At 48.4% G+C, this 17,554-nt stretch overlaps 1 protein-coding gene across 1 annotated transcript; it reads left to right on the top strand.

Moving 5' to 3' along the window:
• Positions 1-919: 919 nt before the first annotated feature.
• TBX3 (T-box transcription factor 3) lies at positions 920-17,269 on the top strand. The gene is made up of 7 exons (XM_033174350.1): positions 920-1,650; positions 3,399-3,666; positions 5,109-5,255; positions 8,634-8,710; positions 10,538-10,695; positions 12,882-13,591; positions 15,756-17,269. Exons 1-7 carry the CDS (start codon positions 1,256-1,258, stop codon positions 16,191-16,193), a joined length of 2,193 nt encoding a protein of 730 aa, XP_033030241.1. The 5' UTR covers positions 920-1,255; the 3' UTR covers positions 16,194-17,269.
• The last annotated feature ends 285 nt before the right edge of the window (positions 17,270-17,554 follow it).

The raw sequence follows: 17,554 nt of genomic DNA, 5'->3' as shown, positions 1-17,554 counted from the left end.
GCCGCTTTCGCTCGCTTGCAGGCTCGCTCTCTCCCTCCGCGGCTCCTTCTCTCCCACTCGCTCGCTCTCCCACTCGCTCTCAACACCGCCCCCCCCTCACACACACATACCTCTCTCTCTCTCTCTCTCTCTCGCTCTCTCTCTCGCTCTCTTTTCCTTGCAGTAACTTGCAGGGGTTGGGAGGGGGTAGAAGAGCGATCAAGGCTCCCCAGTTTTGCAAATAGCTATCGTTAAGGCTTTTTAAAATTTTATTTTGTTAAAAAAAAACGAAGTAGGACAAGGGGAAAGAAGGGAGGAGAGATCCAAGGAGGAACGACGGAGACGGGTGGCGGAGATTTTTTTTTTTTTCTGGAATCCAAACTTTGGCAACGGCGAGCCGCGTGGGGGGAGGGGAAAACGGAAGCTGCACTCTCTCTCTCTCTCTCTCTCTCTCTCTCTCTCTCTCTCTCTCTCTCCAACTTTTAGCGCTGCGAGGAGCCTGATTAGAAACAAGAGGCTTTCCCCCCTGATTCACAATTTCTCTTCTCCTCTCACTCTCATTCACGCACACACACGCACACAAACACCCTCCACCTTTCCAGAAGCTTTCGGCGGGGCGTTGAATATAAGGAGGGGGGAAGCATAAGAAAGAGCGGGGGAGCGGAAGAAAAAAAAAAACCAAAACCTTCCGATCTCAACGTTTGCAGGAGACCCACCAGAGAAAGAAGGTGACTTCTTCTTTTTCGAGGCGTTCCTTTTACCTGCACGACCGAACCCTCCTTTCTCCGTCGCCTTCCCCAGAAGTAGCGGCGAAATCTGGCCGAAGTCCTTGCTGCTTCTGCTTCTGCTGCTGCTGCTGCTTTTTCCACCGCCACCCCTTCCTCTTTTGAAACCGACCATTCTTAACATTATACAATAATTCAATCCTTGTGAAAAAGCGATCGTTGTGGAGGAGAAGGAGGAGAAGGAGCTTCCCAGCTAGGCGCAAAGACACCCTGGCAGGTTCCGGGTGACAAGATGCCTCCTGCTTTCGACTCGGGCGCTGGGACTCTCTGGTGACTCGCCTATGTCACTCTTCGGCACCCCCCGCCCTGGTCGCTCGCCTCCTCTTCGGACGGCCCTCTCGCCTTCCTCTCTCTCTCCTCCTCTTCCTCCCTTTCCCTCCTTCTCTCCTTCTTCTGGGAATCGTGGCCCGACGATGAGCTCGTAAGGGCCGCGCGCTCCAAGATCCAGGACTGTGTCCGGGCAGGCCGCTGGGAGCGAGGCAAGCTGTTGGATGAATCTCTCCATGAGAGAGCCCGTGATTCCTGGGACCAGCATGGCTTACCACCCCTTCCTACCTCACCGGGCGCCGGACTTCGCCATGAGCGCCGTCTTGGGTCACCAGCCGCCTTTCTTCCCGGCTCTGGCGTTGCCCCCCAACGGGGCCGCCGCCCTCTCTCTGCCGGGGGCTCTGGCTAAGCCCATTATGGATCAGTTAGTCGGGGCGACGGAATCCGGGATGCCTTTCTCGTCTCTGGGACACCAAGCCGCGGCTCACCTGAGGCCTTTGAAAACCTTGGAGCCGGAGGAAGAGGTGGAGGACGACCCCAAAGTCCACCTGGAAGCCAAGGAACTCTGGGATCAGTTCCACAAGCGGGGCACCGAGATGGTAATCACCAAGTCGGGAAGGTAAGGGTGATTTGCTCCTGGGCTATTGGAAACGATGGGGGGGGGGTGGGTTCTTTTCTGTCTCGCCTCCCCCACCTCCACACAAACCCGCCAACCCATTTCTCTCAAGCTGATTTCCAAACAAACCAATAGTTTCCTCTTGCAAACAAAAAAATAAAAAGCTTAATATGGAATTAGGAAAATATCCAGAAAGCGACAGCTGACCGTGTGTGCTTGCAAAAGCCTTCATCCAACCTCTGAAGGACAATGGGAATACAGTGTGTGTACATTCTATGCAATGCAGATATAGATAGATAGATAGATAGATAGATAGATAGATAGATAGATAGATAGATAGATAGACTGTATCTGCATCCAGGAATCGTGCACACACGCGCAACACTTTATCTGTGCACAACAAAGAGAGAGCCCACCGCAGTGTTCGTGGGATATGTGCAATCATATAAAACTGGGCAGAATTTTGCACCGGGAATCTTTTAATAAAAAAATGCAATAGCTCCCTTCGTGGCTATGTTATGTCTGTAATTTCCTGCACTTTTTGCTGGGGAGCCAGACCCGTTGGAATGAATGGGGGCTTACTTCCAGGCAAAAACACACCCAGACGTAAAAGCAGGCTTATCCTGCTCAGACTTTCTTTAGCAGTTAAGTCTTTCCACGCTCGAAGCAGATCCAGCCTAGTTACTTCCAAGCAAATCTATCCGGGGGTGGAACTCTTCGAATGGAATTTTAAAAGCACGTTTGAACCCTCACCCCCGAAAATAACATTGCTCTCCTGTAAATGTGGATATTTTGAACCCAGGATTTCAACTGCTAGAGAAATCCAGGTGTAGGGCCCGAAATTTGTGGAGCAAGTGAAAATATTCTAGCACTGGACTTGATAATAATACAGAGCGTTTGGAATGAAGGTCTTCCCTTACTCCGTAAAAAGTTTGTAAAATGTATTTACAGCTTATTTAAGAGCTATATGGCAGATTATGTACTTTCGCTAAACGTCCGCTCACAAATTACGAATAGTTGTAATATCTATAGAAACAATTGCCATTATTTCATTCCAACGCAGAAAGTGAAAATATATCCCTGATGCAGATTCCTCAGATTCACATTTACGAGGCCAGGTTCATTTTAAACTGCTTTTTTAAAAAAATAATCAAGTCCCCAAGACTGCTGAAAAGAAGTAAGGAGACTTTGGATCTGTGGCCAAAGTTTCCCCCCCCCCCCGAGAAGGATTACCTACTGTTTGCTTTCTTATTTGGGCAGCTACTTTGTAAGGAGGCTTTCCAGAGTTCAACAGCTCGCTACAACAAAAACACACGTCTTTGCAATTTGGAAATCAACTTAAGGATTTGGGGAAGGGATGGCAACCATCTTCCAAGCTCTCCAATATCGTTGGCCTTGGACTATTGTTGCACGCTAAATACTACGGATCTGCGTCTCCCTCCATGCCCAAACCGAAGGAGATTGTTTTGCAATTTTTTAAAAAAAGATTTAAAATGGAATATCCACAAAGGATTCCTATTATCATTTTTATTTTGCACAATAGCAACCAGTCCAGAGAATCTGAGAGTAAATATAGTTCCTTGCTAACGTTGGGGGGGGGGGGAATACTTTTGCACAAGAATATGCGGCTGAGTGATACGCTAAGACGATTCTCTCTCTTTTTAAATATATATATATATATATTTATATATTTTAATATAAGTAAAATCTTCGCCTTCTTTGTTTTGTGCTCTGTCTGTGTCTGTCTCTAGGAGAATGTTTCCACCCTTTAAAGTGAGGTGTACTGGCCTGGACAAGAAGGCCAAATATATTTTGTTGATGGACATAGTGGCGGCTGACGATTGTAGATATAAATTCCACAATTCCCGGTGGATGGTGGCCGGGAAAGCCGACCCTGAAATGCCAAAGAGAATGTATATCCATCCAGATAGCCCGGCGACCGGAGAACAGTGGATGTCTAAAGTCGTGACTTTCCACAAACTTAAACTGACTAATAACATTTCCGACAAACACGGATTTGTGAGTGATTTTTCATTCCCCCCCCCCTTTAACGTAGCCTCCTGGTTCTTTAAACGCCGCCCCCGCTTACAAACACCACGCGTTTAAAACAAAGCAAAACATATATTTGCAGGGTGGAGAGATCAGCTTAGATCGACCCTCGGTCAAGCTGCAGGGATTGGGGTGTGTGGGGGGAAACCACCTCGCTAAAAAAGCTTTGCAAAGGCCCAACGAGACTGACGTTCGATTTCGATCCCTTCCAGATTTTTAAAGGAAGGGCGGGGGGGCGAGAAATAACTTCATATTTGGGTACTTTGGTCGATCTGCTTATAATAATATCATAATTGGTTTCTGTGTGCATGTGTTTCAGGGAGGGAAAACGGGGAGGCATCGCAGGATGAGGGTAATCGTTCCCTTTCCATGACTATAAATCTAATTAGGAAACTTCCGGGGCAAAAAAAATATCCTGCACTCTTGCTCGGATTCAGCTCTAAATCGGCAGGATCCGAACTCCAGTTAAAACGCAGAGAGGGAGAGTAGGGGAAAAAAGAACCTTAACTCCAGCAAATCTGGGGTTTGTTTTATAACTTTTCTAGGGCAAAACTGATTTAAGAGCCAGCCAGTTGCAGATTATTTTTTTGGGGGGGGGGAGGGGACGGGACAGGTTGCAGATAAAAAATAGGGAGGTGGAGGAGAGAAGAGGAAGAAGGGAAGACAGGAAATAAATACACCTCACCACCACCACCAAAAAAAAAACACCACCCCAAACGACTCAAATTAAAATAAATTTCCTTGGGGTTCCAGCCGGATTTTATCCCCCTCCTAATCGACTTAAACCCATGTTTAAACTCGGGTCGCTTTGCAGTATTATTATTGTTTCCTTTCCTCCATTCACATCCCTGTCTGTGTACAGATAGGAAAGCGAACTTTCGGGCAAGGCAGCTCCTTCAGGGAAGTGCAGTAAATGAGGTCATTCCTCCTGGCGAGGTTTTCTTGGGAAGGAAAAAGGAAGAAACGGGGAGATCCTCGTTTCAGCTTGGCTGGCCTTGGCTGATCTTCCTGAAAAGCCTCAGCGCTTCTCTCTCTCTCTCTCTCCTCCCCCCCACCCCCCCTTGGCCCGCTTGGAGCTTGCTCAGAAAACCACTCCGCTCCCTCGCGCTTCCTTTACATCTCCTCGCCAGTCACCTAATGACCTGGGCTTAGCTCTCTCTCTCTCCTACTGGGTTGGAAGACAATTATTATGATTGGTATGGCAGTATTATTTTAAAGCAAAATATTTCCAAGCAACGGCGGTTCTAGATGTGTAGAAGAAGGGAGGAAAGAAAGAAAGAAAGAGGGCGGCTAGGATTTGGAGGCCTAAATTCAGGCTTTGCAGATGTTCCTCCTTTCGTTTTGACTGAGTCTGGATGTCCCTGCTTGTCTGTCTGTCTCTGCCCCCCCTCCCTCGCCTCCCACACCCGCAGACCATATTGAACTCCATGCACAAGTACCAGCCTCGATTCCACATCGTCCGGGCCAATGATATTCTGAAACTGCCTTACAGCACCTTCCGCACTTATGTTTTCCCCGAGACAGAATTCATTGCGGTGACGGCGTATCAGAACGATAAGGTAAGGAAGAGTCGCTGTGGAGTCCATTTAACGGAATGAGGTGGCGGGGTGGGTAGGGGGTGGCCAGAGAGGTGGGTGATCTTGAGGCCTCCGGTCGTGATCTGATTTGGCATTAATGGCTATTTGGGGGGGGGGGAATCAGGCCTTGTCTCTTAGCGCCTCTCTCCCTCCCCCCCATTATCTCTTTGGCCACTTCAGAAAAAATGTTAAAATTGTTCTAATTTTCGATATTCAGTGTATCCAGAAAAAAAAACAACTAGTAAGAGGTGGCGGAGAGAAAAATAGATGTGTTTGTAGTGTGAGAGAAAGAGAGAGAGCCTAAAAAAAGAAATCCAACTTTCTCTTTCTGTGTGCAAATGTGATTTTCGAGGAAACAGAACCCTAATCAGACCATACGTTAGTTTACTTTAAAAAAACAACAATCCAACAACGACAGGGGCAACCAGGCCCCCTAAATGTAGGTCTGGTTCATATTATCCACCTCCCCTTTATACTGCAGTGTTTTTATTAATAGTTTTGGAGTAGTGTTGTGTTGTTGTTTTTTTAAGGGGCAGGGGAAATAAATATATTTTTATCACCTAGCAGCGTATAATAAGAAGGACATTGCCAATTCTGATTTGAGGATGGGGTGGGGAGAGAGGTGTAGTTGTTAAAGATAGCCTATCCTCAATTATCACCAGGACTCCTGTTTGCGGGAGGCCGCCTTGCCCACCAAAGTGGTCTATCTGGGAGCTTGGCGCGGTCTAAATTTATGGTAATGAATTCAAGGCGAAGGACCCGGGAGACTTCGGCTAGCCTGCCTTAGTTTCATTTTATTTATTTATTTTTCCCCTCGCTGTAAATTAGTACTTTTGGTATTTGGATTCCCAAACTCGAGTGCGGTGGTTTTATGGAGCTTTGGCAGCGCTGCAAGATGGAAACCCCAGTGTGTACTTTGAAAGTGCGTGTGTGTAAGAGAGAGAGAGCGAGAGCGCGCGCTTAATTCTCCTGGCCAAGCTCCTTGGACAGTTTAGCTCTCTCAATGTGGCTCGTGCCTGAACTCAGGATCGCGGTGGAAGTTGGCAGGATATGGTGTTGGACGAAAGCGTGTGCTTTTGGAGTTGGGAGGGAGAGGGATCTGATGCCGTGTTTCTGCTCCTGTTGGGAAATCGAGGCTTGGCTTGAGGAGGCCCCAGGAAGAAGTCAAACGTGCTAGGGACTAGCCGCTTAGCAGAACTTTTGTTTAATACGATTGCCGAGGTGAGGTGGGGAGGGAGAGACAAAGACGGTTCGCTCTCCTCCGGGGCGAGCGGATCTCGCTTGATTGAATTAGCCCCGTGCTCAGCCCGCGGAAGCCTTTCTCGTCCCCATTCGAGCGAGAAGCCCCTTGTCCGATTGCCCTGCTGCGATGGCCGTGTGGAAGCGGTGTTGTAATGGGGCCAAAGCCCCCCCCCCTTTCCTGGCGTAATCTCGAGCGATCTCTTGCAAGAGGTCAGAGAACCCGCATTCCAGCGCTCACCTAGCCAGCCCCGGTCGCCTTCATTAAGCACTTTCTGAGCAATTGGAAGGTAATGGATTGACTCCCGGACAGGCGCTGCTGCACTGAATCCGAACACAAAGACTGGCTAGGTCCCTTTCTTGCGTTTTTCTCCTATTTCTTAATCGCTGGGGGAACCGATACCAGGGTCTGGCCAAAGGAGTCAGGGGAGGTGTGTGTGAAATCTCCCCCCCCCTCTCTCTCTCTCTGTGTGTGTGTGTGTGAGAGAGAGAGAGGAGGGACAGTGAGATTCATATTACACACATGTAATATTTTATATTATGCTATGTTATTATGTAGCATATAATATTGTATACATATGACATGCACTGTGGCAGTATTTAACCCCCCCCGCCCCCCCCCATCTCAAAAGGTCTCTGCACTTCTTTAGAAAATAGATAAGGTGAAGGAATCCTATGCATGTTTAATCCTTAGCATGTCCCACTGTGCTCAATGGGTATCCCTTCAAACTAAGGGCGCAGAGGATTGTAGCCTAAATTTAGAAAGGGGAGAGTGTGAGATCAAAACTTTTGGCTCATCTTCCCACCCAAAGGGACAGGCCAGTATCTCCTGCTTTAAAAGAGGTGGCAGCAATGATTTCAAAAATTAAGCAGGTGCCGAACTTTGTGCACCCAGTGATTTCTTTGAAAGCTGAAAGCGCTGGACATGGACTGGATCCTTGAAGAGAGAAAAAGGCATTGCAGTCTTGAAAAGGAAAGAAAAAAGCAACAACATGCAGATGTTGTTGATTTCCTCCCACCCACCCTTTTAAAAGTTTGCAGAGGTGAGGGGGGAGAGTAACATGCCTGTAATATGTTTGCATAGTATTTATTCAGAGCTCGGCCCCCCTCCTCAACCCTCAGCATTGAGTGCATGCAAACACACACACACACACACACACACACACACACAAGCACGTGGCCTGTGGACGGTAATTACATAAAGTATTTTATTATAGCAAGCGGGTGACCACCATTCCTTTGCGGTTTAATTATGGCAGGTAAAGAGTTGAAACTGAAACATAACTTTAATGGATAGCCAGGGCGGCACGTTCCACTCATTCCTCCGCCAGGGTTCCCCCCTCAACACACACACACACTAAGGCTGAGGCAACCAGCCACTGCAATTGGACTGGCAGAGGTGCATGAAAATGGTATTTCATGCTGCCTTGGGGGGGGGGGCAGCCCTAGGATCCTGGGCTCTTGGCCATAACAATGTCACATGGTTCAGTTTGTGGGTCTTCTGCTAAGGGTGTTGCTTGGGGCTTTGGAAAGAAACTTTGAGGCATAGTTTGGGATGAAAGCTGTCTTGGCCCCCTGCATTATTCCCCCTGCTTTGAGTAAGGGCATGCACAGGAGAACCACCCCACCTGGGTTGGACTATGAAATTAGAAGTCCAACAGAATGGAAAATAACTTTTATTTTCTGTGCTTGGATCACACCCTTCCTCCATTCAGGGTTTCAGCACCTCAGAAAGCTGCCTTATTTATACAGAGTCAGACCGTTGGTCCAGCCACCTCAGTGTTGTCTACACTGACTGGCAGCTGCTCTCCGGGGTTTCAGGCAGGGAGTCCCGGGGATTGAACCTGGGACCTTCTGCATGCAAAACAGTTGTTCTCCCATTGAACTAAGACATTTTGCTTTGATCCTCGCATGAAGTAAATTGCACCGAGAGCTGGTTACTTACTGAGTTTTCTCAAGGATTTAGCACCAGGATCTTTCCCTGCACCTTTTCCAGTGCCCCAACCATCACACTACGCCCCCTTGAAAATCTGGATCCACTTTGAGATCTCATTCTTACTCATTATTTCATTTCATTTCTTTTCTTCCCCCCCCTCCTTTCTTTTTTTCATGTCAAAATAGATAACTCAGTTAAAGATCGACAACAACCCATTTGCCAAGGGCTTTCGAGACACAGGGAATGGGAGGCGAGAGAAAAGGTAAGTGGGGCTGTCACAGTAAGAGTGTGGGGTGTCTGTCCAACTTGCTATTAGCATGTTCGGTCTGGTTTTGAAATGCTCTTATTGCAGGGTCCGTCCAAGGATCTTTAAAACACACAACTCTTAGTGGAATCTTTTTTTAGAAAGTGATATTTGTAAAACGCCCAAAGGTGTGTTCAGTGCCACCCAAGGGAGACATACACAGCTTAGGACACGTGTTTGCCATTGTCGAAATGTGGAACACAAGAGGCTGTGGAGAGGGATTGGCTGGCAGTAGTTTACCCAAAGCGATATTCTAATGAGACGTTGCACTAACCTGATCCCGCATGCATTTAGATTGAAGTAAGCCTTGAGTTCCTTCCAAAGGGGTGTTTTAACAGCAGGTAGTGTCAGTGAAGGGGAAAACAAGCATCTCTTAGCCTTGCTTAGAGTTAGATGAGCTTTCCTTTGTGTGTTATCTTTGCACAATACACATTCAGGGCAGGGTAAGTGGGTGTGGATATTTATTTTGGCACTCTTCAAAGGCAAATATTTCTATGTTTTGAGCAATGAGCAAAAAAAAAAAAATCCCCTAAAATCTGCAATGACCCAGCCTGCATTTTAAAGTCCCATTTAAGACCTCCTTATTTCAGGGGGGGGGGGAGGTTTAAACATGTAATTCCTGCTTTCAATTTTAAAACCAATTGCTTCATTTCGACTTGAAAGGTGCCCAATATTTAATTTTGATTTTACAGATACACATACATTTAGGGAGTGGGGGGGAGAGGTGGCTCCTGCAAGCATTATTCATAATTTCTCTCTTAAAAATAAAAATAAACTGAACAATAACTTCCTAGTAGCCATTAAAAAGCCAGATATCCCAAGAACAGCCAAGCAACTTGGAACAGTTGGTTGCTGCTGGATTATGGTTGCCCCAAACCCACCCTACTCATCTCAACTCTCCATTTAGTCACAGATTTGCTCTGCCTCCACCCCACAAGAACCAATTTTCCACTCTTCCCAAACTCTGAGGAGATCAGCTGCCACCTATCAGATGTTTAGTTTCTCTAAGTATTTGAGGATTTCTGAGATTTCATCTAGACATGGAGAAGAATATTAATATCATATGGAGGTTGTCCTTGCCATGCTCTGATGGCAGCTCATTCAAGTTCTTCCCTTCAAAGTTCTACCTAAACACTTCCCCTTGGAGAAGGAATGGACTTCCTTCCAAAAGAACTGTCTCTGGCTTCCAAAATCCCAGCTCCAAACCGAAAACTTGAAATGCTCTTACTCCTAGAGAAACCTGCCGCCTTTCCACTGAACAGAGGCCAAAGGCCCTTTGATGTTCAGAAAGGCCTGTTGATCTTTGGGGGCATCATCCAAAGTAAATAACACTGTTGCTACTCTAGTGTCAGGCCAGTAGGCTGGGCAAGCTTGGATTCAATGATAAGCATATCAGCAGGGATCACAACCTTATTTGTTTGTTTGTTTAATTTTTTTTTAATCCTGTTTGATTCTATTGGATGTCTTTCCTTGTCCATTGGCCTGAATGGGGCACCAGCTGGGTTTTTCTTTTGTAAACAGTGTTTTGTGGTGCCAGCTGATTTGATTTAGAGTAGCTAAGGTTACCAGATTTTTTTTCAATGAATCCGGGGACACTTCTCAACTTCCTACTAAATAGATGGATTTTGTCAGGGGACTGATTTGTAAATCCGGGGACTGTCCCTGGGAAATGGGGACATCTGGTAACCTTAATTTAGAGAGGTATTATGGTCTGGAGCAAGTGGTATGTGTTCGAGAGTTTCCTCCCTTCTCCAGCGACTTTTAAACCAACCAACTTTTCTCCAGGAAGCAACTGACCCTCCAGTCCATGCGAGTCTATGATGAGAGGCAGAAGAAAGAAAATGGGACATCAGACGAGTCCTCAAGTGAGCAGACAGCTTTCAAATGCTTTGCCCAGTCAACCTCCCCTGCCGTATCGACTGTGGGCACATCTAATCTCAAAGGTGAGGTAGCTCCCTACTTGCCTTTGCTCCTCCCCCCACTCCCTGTGCACTCCCACCCCCATTTTCCCTCCCCCCTCCTTCTTTCTATTTCTGGGTTATTACCATTTCCAGGGTTTTTTTTCTCTGTGGGGGAGGCAGCATTTGAAGGGAATTTGGCTGAAGATCAGCCTCCGGTTGGAAAGAGGGGGAAAAAGTTTCGAAAAATAAAATAAACCCAATTTTGAAACTGCTCCAGACATTTTTAAATGGGGGGTGGGGGAAACACTTTTCTCCTTTCCATCCTGTATCTATATTTCTTCTGTGGTTTGAACAGAGTCAGCCAACACTGACTAAAACTTCAGAGCAAAGGCAGACCACGGGGCAAAAGTTCAAAACTGCAACCAGTCCATTCATAACCATATTGGAATTTCTGAATAAGGGTGGCGGGGGTGGGGTGGGGTGGCGGAACCCTGCAACCAATCCATTCAAAACCATACTGGGATTTTGCAACAAGGGAAAAGACAGACCAAAAAAAAATCTCCATTAAAAAAATCAACAAATTTCCTATGCTTTTGAGGACAATGCTTCATCAGACTCAGTGTGTTGTAGTGGTTAGAGTGCTAGACTGGAATCTGGGATACCAGGGCACTCCTATACCCCCCCAGCCTACCTCACAGGGTTGTTGTGGGGATGAAATGGGGAGGGGGTGAATCACGTGCGTCACCTTGAGCTGCCTGGAGAAAATGTGGGAAATTAATATCATAAAGTGTACATGCGTTTCACAAGCCTTTAAGATGCCACAAGGCTCTTTGAAGCTCTGGGTTCAAGGTGCTAATATAGCTAGCTCCCTAAAAAGATTTTACGGAAAGGCTCCCTTTGTTTTCCTGACTCTAAAGGAGAACAGGCAGGAGGGAGGCACAGCCTGGGTCAAATTTTCTCTCCTGTTCTCCCTTCATTCCACAAACCTACGGGGCTGTAATGGGAGTTAAGAAGCTTCCAAGGAATCCTACATTTGCAAACGTACTTCAAAGTCTTCAAGTTACTTTAGGTGGCCTATCTTATCCCCGCTTTGGTGGAAGTAAGCCCCATTGAATTCAATCGGGTGTCCTGAGTAGTGTTCCAGATGGTGCGCTGGTCTTCTCAAGCAAGCGTGCATAGGATTGCAGCCTTAAAAATGCATACTTTTGAAAACCCTGGACTTTGCCATGCTCTTGTCAGATGGAATGCACCCTTTTTTTAAACCCCTCATTTGTTACCAAAAAAATTGCTTGAACTTTGGTTCTCTCAGGGGCCTGCCCTGTGAAAGCAGAAAACAAATGGCAGGGGATTTCAAGCTCATGTAAGCAGGTCCTGTGTCTGAGGCTAGAGAGAAGCCAGACCCTAAACGTTTAACTTTCCCTTGCGTTGGGAAGGAGGCGAGATGTTCCAACAGAGCACAGAAGAGGGGAATAAAAACATGGGAGAAATAAAACCTGGGGAATTAATATGATCCTCCTCCTGCCCCCGAGCCTCTCCTCTCCTCTCTCCCTCACCCACTTCAGTTCGAGGACGTTTATTGTGGAAACAAGGAGATAAAGTGGGCCTGGATACCAGACGGGAGGGGGAATAGGCTTACTTGCGTGTATCAACCTAACATTTGGGAAGCTCAACTCCAAACAAGTCTGTTTGAATTCGTCTAGTAGTCCTTCCTTCAGAGGCGGTAAACATGATGGAACGCTTCACCAAGGGGTGGGGAAGCAAGAAGGAATTCCACCGAATTAAAAAATGTTTAGGTTAGGGGAACAGGCAAGGCTAGAACCCTGATAGGCTACTTTTCTACCTGCAGAGACTCCCCCCCCCCAGCCTTGTAAGATGGAGGACTGAACTGAAGACAACTGGTGATAGCTCAACTAAAGTCTTTAAGAATAGTAGGCCAATATATAAGATTTAGAGGGGTGGAGGGTGTATATCCCATTGGAGAAGGCTGGCAGGGTTAAGTGTGCTTGTGTGTATGTATTTGTGTGTGTGTATGTGTACACACACACACACAAACACGCTCTTGGAATCAGTATTTTATCTGCATTGAGCTGTGCCTCCAAAACGAGAGGGGTTCAACTCCAAGAGGTGCGTCCTGGACCTCCCAGGACAGGAGAAGGGGCGCCTGGTTCAGCAACGGCCCCATCGTGTTTGCTCTCTGACTGACCCCCTCCCTTCTTTCCGGCCCCAAGATCTGTGTCCCAGCGAGGGGGAAAGCGACACGGAAAGCAAAGACGACCCCTCGGAGGCTAACGACTCTTCCGGGAAGATCTCCACTACCACGGCTGCAATTGCCACTAACAGCAGCTCCTCGGGCTCCGGAGGAGGAGGAGACCCACGGGAGAAGAGCAGCCCCTCCAAAGTGACCCTCTTCCCCCCGGACTCGGCAGGCGGCAGAGGCAGCCGGGAGAGCGCCCCCAAGGCTCCCGCAGACTCAGCTCGGCACAGCCCAGCCACCATCTCCTCCAGCACCCGGGGCCTCGGCGGGGAGGAGGTGAAAAGCCCCTCAAGGGAGGACTGCAGGGGCCTGGCCAAAGAGCCCTTCGCCCCCCTGACGGTCCAGACGGACAGCGCTGCCCACCTTGCCCACCAGGGCCACTTGTCCAACCTGGCATTCTCCCATGGCCTGGCCGGGGGGCAGCAGTTCTTCAACCCGCTGAGCAACGGGCACCCCCTGCTCCTCCACCCCAGCCAGTTCGCCATGGGCGGCGCCTTCTCCAGCATGGCCGGGATGGGCCCCCTACTGGCTACAGTCTCTGGGGCCTCGGCAGGAGTTACTGGGCTGGACAATACGGTGATGGCCACGGCGGCGGCTCAGGGATTATCCGGAGCGTCAGCTGCGGCGGCGGCGGCAGCAGCGGCTTTACCCTTTCATCTGCAACAGCACGTCCTGGCCTCGCAGGTAAATTATTGCGGTGGATGTGTAGATTTTATTTTTTGCCCGGGTGTGAGTTCTCCCCTCACTAAGGCAGAGGCTATTTGGGAGTCTAGGGAGGCAGATCGTTACCCGGGAGTTCCCCCTTTTCCCGCCCCCGCCCCCATTCTTTGTCTTGTCCATTGGAGCCAACTCATAGGGGCTGAGGGGTCTTCACCCCCCCCCAACCCCCCCAAAAAATATTTGAGGGGGCCTCCCGAAAGTTGATAGGCATTGCTATTCAAATGGTGTCCGTGCGCGGCGTCATGTGATCGATTATGTGGGGCAGGGCTTACTTGCCCCCCCCCATGGGCGTAGCCAGGATTTATTTTAGGGGGGGGTTATGTTCGGGGCACAACCAAATTATCAGCGACACAATTGGTCAGTTATTTTTTATTTACTTACTTGATTGGGGGGGCAACAGCCCCCTTTCAACCCATGGCTACTCCCATGCCCCCCCTATATTTTATTCAAGTTGGCACCCCGGGCTCGTTCCAACAACTGTCCTGTAATGGATTTCAGGCGAAGGGTTGTAGCTGGTCGGTAGAGCATCGGGTTTGCATGCACAACTCTAGGTTCCATTCCCGCATCTCCGGGTAGCGCTGCCTGAACTCTTGAACAGCCGCTGCCAGTTAGGGTAGGCAGTCCTGATGTAGGTGCCCCGATGGTCTAACTAAGGAGGCCTGCATTTCTCAAGTGGCAGAACTTCTGCAGAAAGTCTCGGGTTCAATTCCTAAGGGTCTGACTCTGCATAAGACAACTCCCTGTGTCCCATTTCTCCTGCGATGGTGGGCCTAAGGAGTGAGCTAGAGGAAGATTATTGTGTGTGCCTGTTTTAGCAGACTCCTCTTCTGTGACATGTTTAAAAGAGTTCAGATGGATTCTTTATTCGCAGAAGAGAGAAAAGTATGCAAGCGTGCCCTGTCACTCTCACCTTCCCACTCACTGCTAAAACCATATTGACTGGAGCCATTTCAGATCAGACTTTTTAAAGCTTCGGCTTTCAAATTCTGTGCATGTGTGTGCGTTCTTGGAGTTTCTTTTTAAGGGTATTATTATTATTATTATTATTATTATTATTAATTTCCCTATTTTAAAATAACCTCTAAGGAACTCCAGGCAGCCTAGGTGGGTTATTCTATTCCATCCTCACAACAACCCTGTGAGGAAGGAGAGAGTCATGTCAGCACAGAGGGAGAGAGCTGCAAGTTCAGCCCGTGAATATTATGACCGAGAGAGGGGATTTGAGTGCAGCTTTGCTTTGGTAAAGGCCGGTATCAGAGGGAAAGCGAGGTGCTTCGTTTACTGACTATATTTAAAGGGTTTTTTGTTGTTGTTGTTTAATTTCAATTCTCTCATGTTCACACAAACGCCCTAGCTTTCTCCCCAACATAAACGCGCTTTCAAACTGAAGCTCAACAGGCGTTCCTCAGGATGAGGGAAAGGGCATATAGGGGATCGACGACAGAACATCCACCTATATCTCATACAAGGGTTCTCTGGAGCTCTTGAATAGGACAGACCATCCTCCACAGCTCGCTCCGACCACATTTTACAAGCTAAAGAGTTTTTGACTCGCTTGAAAGCGATGCCAACATTTCCTTTCCCAAAAGGCGTTTTGTCCGAGAGAGGGAGGGAGGGAGAGAGAGGGAGAGCGCAGAGGCGCTCTCTCTCTCTCTCTCTCCCCCCCCCCCACCCTCCCTCCCCGCCGTCTCTTTCCTCTCGAGGTGTTGACTCCCGCGGTTGGAATGGCAGCTGAGGGTGCTCAGCACCTTGAGAAGACAGATGATTGAAAAGGGATATTTTAAATAAATGGAGCTTCAGCTTGGCTCCGGGCCCTCGCGCTTCGAACTGCTGGTCCCGGCGCCAGGGAATGAAACGGCGCTTGGCTGAGAACCGCGTCTCGGAGGCTCTCCGGGGCTGTTAACTGCGTTTTCCCACGTGCATGGCGGCGTGGGGAGGGACACACACACACACACACACACACCCCGGTTCCTAACAGAACCTCCCTTTCCGTCTTCGCCCAGGAGAAGCTGCCTGGTTGGTGTTTGTTATGTGTTTGGGCGCATGTGTTACCTTGCCTGTTTTCTTGCGCCAACGTATATACCTTTAACTGTGCCAACTACTGACCTGGCCGCCGCTTCTCTTGCAGGGCTTGGCTATGTCCCCCTTCGGAAGCCTTTTCCCTTACCCGTACACCTACATGGCAGCCGCGGCCGCCGCCTCGACAGCAGCCACCAGCTCCGTCCACCGCCATCCTTTCCTCAGCGCGGTGCGCCCTCGCCTGCGTTACAGCCCTTATTCCATCCCGGTGCCCTTACCGGACAGCAGCAGCCTTCTCACCACAGCCCTGCCCGCCATGGTCGGCGGGGCGGAAGGCAAAGCGGGCGCCTTGGCATCCAGCCCGGCCTCGGGAGCCTTGGACTCCGGCTCCGAGCTGAACAGCCGCTCTTCCACCCTCTCCTCCGGCTCGGCCGTCTCGCTGTCGCCCAAGGTTGACAAGGAAGCCACCAGCGAGCTGCAGAACATCCAGCGTCTAGTGAGTGGCTTGGAATCGAAAGGAGACAGAGCCCGGAGTGGGTCGCCCTAGAGGTGGGGAGAGGAGGAAGGTCCCCTCGCAAAAAAAAAACACAACACCTCTCAATCCCCCCACAATATCTGGGCTAGGGACCCCTCTTTCCCCTCCCTCCCCCATTTCTCTGGCCGCTTGCTAGAACTCGCCACTGCCTCTCCCACCTCTGGGTGGGACTGATCAGGCAAGGTTTTGTCCTGGAGGTTGCAGGAGGCGGGGAGCGACAAGCCTGGAGGCCGCTAACCGGACAGAGGGGAGAGGTCGCTCTTGGAAGCTGCTATTGTGAACCAGACTGTGGTGTCCACTGGAGGGGTGGTGGTGCGCACGTGGGGTCAGCGGATCCTGGAGAGAGGTGACCCCCCCATGGCTTCCCTCCCTTGTTTGTTTCTACCCCTGTCGACACAAAACAAACGGAGATGAAAGGAGAAGACACCGAAGAGTGATCCCCGGTGTATACCCCCCCTGCTCCCCTTCAAACTGAGAAATGACTTTTTGCATATCAGTTCAAGCCTGACCACGGCCCATGTCAATCTTTGTTAGAAGAGGGGCGTGTCCCTTTAATACTCGAGTGACGTCTGTCAGCCTCTGTAAGGCTCTGTTTGCATGCTCCATTCTAAGCCTCGTTATTTTGGAGTTTTTTTTTAATTAAAAAAAATTGCTTGCTTAAGTTCCAAGGGACATTTTTTTTTACCCTCTCCCCCCTCCTCACTTTTATTCTTCACTTCTTCCCTTAGGAACAATTTAAAATGTAGTTGGAAAGATGAGATTTTTTTTTTAAGGGCCGTAATTTCCTTGAAGCGGTTCCCCACTTCCTCCCCCCCCCTTTACTGTATATGCAATAACAAGGTTTATAAACATAATAAGGAAGAAAAAAAGAAAGGAAGAAAGAAAGAAGTGGACACTATGGATAAAGTATTTATGTAATTGATGGATAACTTGTAAATAAGTGGCATATGAGTACTCGAAATTAAAAAATTAATTTATTGATATTGTACATATGTCTGTAAATAAGGCCTGACGCTGTCTTCTTTTATCGTTTTCTTTTTCTCTCCAGTTGCTTTCATTTAAAATAAAATAAAATAAAATCCCTTGAAGAGAATTTAAAACGTATTAAGATAGCAGGAGTCCCTCAGCGAAATTTTATACACACACACATTTACATTTGTCATATTTTTATTTGGATGTCTCCGGGGACATAATTTTTGTTGTTTATTTACCGCGGATAGAATGCAAACGGCAAAAATAAAATAAATTTTTGGGCTGGATCAAGCGGGAAAGGTAGGGGAAGGAAAGATTGTACAGTAGTGGGGCTGCTGGACTCTCCCTTCTAAAACTCGAAGCGCCGTCTGTAGAAATGGTTAAATAAACAAGTTAATTAA

This window comes from Lacerta agilis, chromosome 17, assembly GCF_009819535.1.
Source record: "Lacerta agilis isolate rLacAgi1 chromosome 17, rLacAgi1.pri, whole genome shotgun sequence".
In the NCBI taxonomy this organism is placed as follows: Eukaryota; Metazoa; Chordata; class Lepidosauria; order Squamata; family Lacertidae; genus Lacerta; species Lacerta agilis.
This window is presented reverse-complemented; position numbering and strand designations above follow the sequence as displayed.

Bases quoted from the DNA above. Each gene is read 5' to 3' on its own strand.
- TBX3 (XM_033174350.1), top strand. From the start codon at position 1,256: ATGAATCTCTCCATGAGAGAGCCCGTGATTCCTGGGACCAGCATGGCT. The intron at 3,667-5,108 runs GTGAGTGATTTT...CCACACCCGCAG, and splicing joins TTTCCGACAAACACGGATTT to ACCATATTGAACTCCATGCA. The intron at 8,711-10,537 runs GTAAGTGGGGCT...ACTTTTCTCCAG, and splicing joins AATGGGAGGCGAGAGAAAAG to GAAGCAACTGACCCTCCAGT.